The sequence below is a fragment of the Echinops telfairi genome, unplaced genomic scaffold (assembly GCF_000313985.2).
Source record: "Echinops telfairi isolate 266 unplaced genomic scaffold, ASM31398v2 ScPeMD7_5592;HRSCAF=6446, whole genome shotgun sequence".
Taxonomy (NCBI): domain Eukaryota; kingdom Metazoa; phylum Chordata; class Mammalia; order Afrosoricida; family Tenrecidae; genus Echinops; species Echinops telfairi.
In genome coordinates this window covers 22,532,072-22,537,769 of record NW_022109491.1, presented here as the reverse complement: position 1 = coordinate 22,537,769, position 5,698 = coordinate 22,532,072, and the positions used below count along the sequence as shown (strand labels likewise).

The window sequence follows — 5,698 nt, the reverse complement described above, 5'->3', positions numbered from 1 at the left end:
GAGATGAGCCAGTCAGGGTGCGATGTAACAATGATGAGAAATACAACTTTCCTCTAGTTCCTAAATGTTTCCTCCCCGCTCCCACTACCATGACTCAAATTCGATAAATAAAATTAAAAAAAAACAAAAAACAGTTCATCAAGATCATTCTACATCCTAGTTTGGTGAGTAGCATCGGGGGTTTAAAAACTTGTTAAAAGATAATATACAATAATTGGTCTCTACACATCTGTGCAAAAGAGGAAGGGAGCAACCAAAGACTCAAAGAAAAAACTAGTGTAAAAAAAAAAAAAAAAGAAAGAAAAAACTAGTGTATAATACTATTTACACAAACCTCCGCCTCACTGAGATCAGAACTCGATGGTGCCCAGCTACTACAACTGACTGGGTGGAGCACACTAGATGGTCTCAGAATAGTGAAAAAATAGAAAACAAAGCTTAAATTCCTTTTTTAAAAATTGCCAGACTTTTTGGACTAGCAGACTAGAAGAACCCCCAAAACTAACATCCCGGAATGCTCTTGAAACTTGGAACTCAAACTACTCCCGGAGGTCACCTAGTGGCTCATAAAATAAATACTACCTGTGATCAGCTAAATGACACCTACTAGTCAACATTTAAGACCAAAGACAAGAAAGTAAAGGGGGCAAGGAAGCTAGATTAATGGAAAGAGAACCACCACAATGGAAATGACACAGTGCAAAGTCTAACAAATGTCACTGAATAAAATGCATAGAATTTGTTAAATGAGAACCTAATTTGCTCCAGAATCACAATTTTAAAAATCATTTTATTGGGGGCTCTTACAATTTTTATTATAATCCATACATCAATTGTATCAGGCATATTTGTACATATGTTGTCATATCATTGTACCATGTACAATGTACATGTCATTCTTTTCTAGACAATTACTTTCTACTGGCCCTGGGTATCAGTTCTTTTTTCTCCCTCCCTACCCCTCACCCTTGTGACCCCTTGATAGATTATAAATTATTATTATTATATTTTAATTATTATTATTTTCCTATCTCACACCAACCACTGTCTCCCTTCCCCCATGATTTCCGTTGTTCTTTCCCCTGGAGGGTGTGTGTGGTTGTGTGTCGATCATTGCATTCCACAAGGCCTGCAGTTCAAAACCACCAGCTGTGCTCTATAGGAAAAAGATGAGACTTTCCATTCCCGTAAAGAGTTATAGTGTTGGAAACCCACAGGGGCAGCTCTACCTTGTCCTACAGAGTTATCATGAGTTGGAATCAACTCGATGGCAGTAAGTTTGTTATTTTGAGTTTAGTCATAATTGTTTTAAGTAAGATCAATCTATAAATGCAAAAATTAGGCAAAAGTTTAAGGAGAAACAAGGTATTTACAGAGCCCCAATGTTCCTACTGGTTTTGACTCCCAAAATGTTTATTAATTACAAAGGCAAAATACAAAGGCAAAACTTTATAGTGGAGAAAGTTGAGACACTCCCTTAACCCAGGGATTAAAGTTAATATTATCAGAAATATGACATTTTAATATCAAGTACTCCTGAGACAATGCACTGACATGGAAAGGCACATCATCTCAATGATATTCTTCCCCCCAAGCCCCTTATCTCAATTTAATCATGAGAAAACATCACACAAATCCAATTTGAGACACAGTGTACAAAAATATCTGACTGGCACTCTTCAAAAGTGTTAAAGTGATCTAAAAAAAAAGGCAACAGGAGAAAACTCACTGCCATTGAGTAGATTACAAATTGCCTTACAGGACAGATAGAGTAGAACTTACAGGACAGAGTAGATTACAAATTGCCTTACAGAACAGATAGAGTAGACAGATTTCTCACACAGTAAATCTTTATGAGAGTAGAAAGCCTCATCTATCTCCTGCAGAACAGCTGGTGGTTTCAAACTGTTGACCTGGCAGTTGGCAACCCAATGTCTAACCCACTACACCACCAGGGCAAAGACATGGAAAAGCTGTGGAATTGTCACAGATTAGAGAAGACTAAGGAGATATGACAGCTAAATGTAATATAGGATCTGCACTCCATCTTAGAAACTGAAAAAAATTAGTAATTCCACATAACAACCACAGTTTAATTAATAGTACTGTATCAATATTATTCTTTTAGTTTCGATCATTTTACTATAGTTTTGTAAAATGCTGACAAAGAAAGTTGGGTGAAAGGTATAGGGGCTCTCTCTACTATTTTTGCAACGCCTTTGTAAGTCTAAAATGATATCAAATAAAAAGTTAAAATGAAATTAACAAAAATAGTGGTATCCAATCTCTGGATTCAGATACCAATCTTCAGGCAATACAGAGGGCAAAGGAACATGTTGAACTCTACTATAAATATACAGTTAGGAAAAAAGAGTCTACAAGTCAAATGGCTTGAGTCCTTCAATGGAAAAATACTACAGAAAAAGGAAAAAAGGAATCCACAGAGAATTTAAAGAATTTAAAGACATAGACAAACATGTACTTTTTTTTCCAAAACTATTTATTGGGAACTAATATAGATATATCATTCCATAGTTCAATCACATCAAGCAGTATTGTACAATTGCTACCAAATCAGTTTCAAAACATCCTTTCTTCTTGAACACCTTGACATCAGTTCCCCTTTACCGTGCACCCACCCCTGCTCCCAAACATAGATTTTTTTTAGTCAACACTAAACTAGAGGGTTTGGGGCATGCTCATTTCAGTGTTAGCCCTTTTTAAAAAATGCAAAGACATCATTACTTAAAAGTCAAGAGATTGGCTACTTACAAGGTAAGGCTTTGGTTGGAATGGGGATATGGAAGAAGCTTCTAGAATGAGTGGCAAAATTCCAATTCCCGATTTAGATGGTGGTTACAAAAGCATTCACCTTATAATAATTCACTGGGGAATACATTTGTCCCATGTGGTGTTTTGATTCTGCATTTTATGGTTTAATAAGAAGCTGTTGGGTTTTTTTTAAGTGGTAGTATCAGAGGAGTTCCTACTGATCATGGTTCTCATCTAAATGGGTTTCTGGAGAAGCACCAATGGCTTGACCTCAGCCCTGAAGTCAAGAAGCCCTTGCAAAATGGATTGATGAAGCGGCTGCAAACATGAGCTCAACGATAAGAACAGTTGTGAGGATGGCGCAGGACCAGGCAGTGTTTCTGTTACACATAGGGTCGATATGAATCAGGACTCAACAGCACCTAACAAGAACTCCTGAACTTTAGGGCCCAAGGCTGAAGAAAGTCCAAAACAGAGCCAAAGGTTCTCATATTTTTACGGACAGGCTGTTACACAAGAGTGCATAGAGTAGACCCTGGTGGAACAACTATGCCCAAAGCTTGCTAGCTCTTCACATGAACATTAGCTATGGCACTTTGGGCAAATGACTTCATCTCTCTGTACCTCTATTTTTGAATGAGACTAATCTAGGAATCCCTGAGTGGAGCAAACTGGTTCAAACGCCCTGAGTGGTTCAAACTCAGCCAGCAGTCCTGCAGCAAAAAGATCTGTCAACCCACATCCAAGAATATCCTAGGAACCAGTTCTATTCTGTCACATGGGGTCATGAGTAGGCATGGACTTGATGCCACCCACCAACTATACACTTAACAGAAGCAGGTCATATAATGTGCTGTGAGCGCAATGGGAGGAGGAGCTAACATTGCTTTGGGTTTCCTGGTGCCCAAAAGAAAGGAAGAATCAAGTGGCTTCATTTCAGTTCACTAAATAATTACACACAAAGACATCAAAGCCAACTTCTTAACATCTCACACTTGAATTGCTTAAATTCTCTAAATCTGAGTTTCCTCCTTATAAAATTGGAGGGGGGGGGATAACAGCACCTATCTCAGATAATTGCTGTGAAGATTAAATGAGAAAAAGTATATAAACAGCTGACCAGATACTATTTTTAAACCTTAGCTCCATTCATAAAGCCATCACTTATTTTAAAAAACCAAATCCTCATTTATTTGCCATTCCCCATTCCAAAAGGTCAATGAAATTATATCCAAATTAGCAGTTAAAAGCCTTCAAAAGCATGAAGGGAACTTCTGGGGTGCAGATAATGTTCTGAGCTTTTAAGGTAAATCTGAATAACCTCATTGAACTCTGATTTATTATATGAGCATTTTTATGTATATTAAACTTAAATAAAAAGTTTTGTTTGTTTTCAACTTTCAAATTCTGGCCCCAGTAAACCCCCAACCTATTACTCTCCTACACTGAACAAACGTTGCTTGTCCTTGAATATTATTTGATCCTGTGTATTTTCTGCTACCTGGACTTGCCCCACTGTCTAATCTCCCTTTCTGAGTCCTACATCCTTCAAGAGTAAGCTCAAATCCCAAGTCTTGAGGAAGCTGGAAAAGGAAGAGTTTATTCGGGGTCAGAGACGTTCTGGAAGGTAGTGGGTGGGCACAGGAGTACACTTTTCCTACACGGTAGTTATAATCTTCTTGTCTGTCACACAAGCCTGTCTCATTGTTAAGTGCTAGAATAAATTGTTTAATGAAGAGTTTCAAGAAATATGAAAGAACGGTAGAAGAAACTGCATTGCAAACCCCACACTGAGAAGAGGCAGCTAAACACACATTCCTGGTCCCCTCACCCCTGTTCCCTCACACACCGTGCTCACTATCCAGCGCAAACCCCAATCACCTCCAAAAATCCCACCCCACCCAGCACCACCTCCTTTCATTCCAGTCTCCTTGGGACCACGCCTGAGATCAGGGCCCTCCACGGGACACGCCCCCTCGGAGCTCCACTCCGCAGGTGGTCCGGCCGCCGAACCAGCGCCTCGGAACCCCGCGCACGCCCCCTCTTCAGCGGCCCCGCCCTCCGCCTCAGCGACCCCTCCCTGAAGGCCCCAGGAGCGGCTCGGTTCCTTCCGAACCGCGCGCTCCCGGCCGCGGTGCCCGCCTCCCCTTCACGGGAGCCGGGACAGCGCAGCGGGGCCTGGCCGCCTACTCGCGCCAGTGGCCTCACCTCTCTTCCAAGAGCTCAGAGGGGACACCACCTCCACCCGCTCGGAAATGAACTCGGCCAGGCTGGAGCGGAACAAGGCCGCCCGCACGGTCACAGCCACCACCAGCACCAGGGCCAAGGGAGCCGCCATGCTAGCCGGGGCGGGCGCACAGGCGGGGAGGACTGGCGAGGCGGAAGAGGCTCGCGGCCGGGGCGCCGCCCGCTGTAGTCCTGCAGTCTCCCGCGCGCCGCCTCAGCCGCCCGAGCCGCCGAATTGGAGACTCGCACTCCCAAGAAGCCTTGCGGCGCGGCCGGCGAGGACTACGGAGCGCGCGGCGGCTCAAGCTGATGGTAAGCCGTTGGCCGACACCTCGGGAGAAAACGCGAACCGTGAAACCGAGCGGGAGCTAAAGCGCTGATCTGACGGAGAGCAGTTTTCTTCCTGAGATTGTGAGCGCGTTTATAAAGTTAGTTTCACTCCTATGAGCATGTTTTCCATTAAATGTTTCTTTTCTGTATATTTAAAGGGTATGGCATAGTGATTCATTTCCTAGTCTACAATTGTGTCTTGAACGCCAGCTTTACGCTAGGGCAGTGAATTTGAGATCTGAGGATACATTTTGGAATAATAGATTCATCCGCTTTGTAAACTTGAACAAATTGCGCTATCTTTCTGGACCTCCTCTGAAATGTACTAGAATTGACTGGTACAGGCTCGCTTTAGAAATGTTGAGCGATT

General features: G+C 42.3%; 1 protein-coding gene across 1 annotated transcript in view; it reads right to left on the bottom strand.

Annotated features, from left to right (window-relative positions):
* Positions 1-5,110, bottom strand: part of PIGU (phosphatidylinositol glycan anchor biosynthesis class U) — a 117,259-nt gene extending 112,149 nt beyond the window's left edge. Inside the window, exon 1 of the mRNA XM_004697936.2 lies at positions 4,981-5,110. Coding sequence (XP_004697993.1) covers positions 4,981-5,110 — 130 coding nt within the window. The remainder of the gene's footprint in view (positions 1-4,980) is intronic.
* Positions 5,111-5,698: the final 588 nt, after the last annotated feature.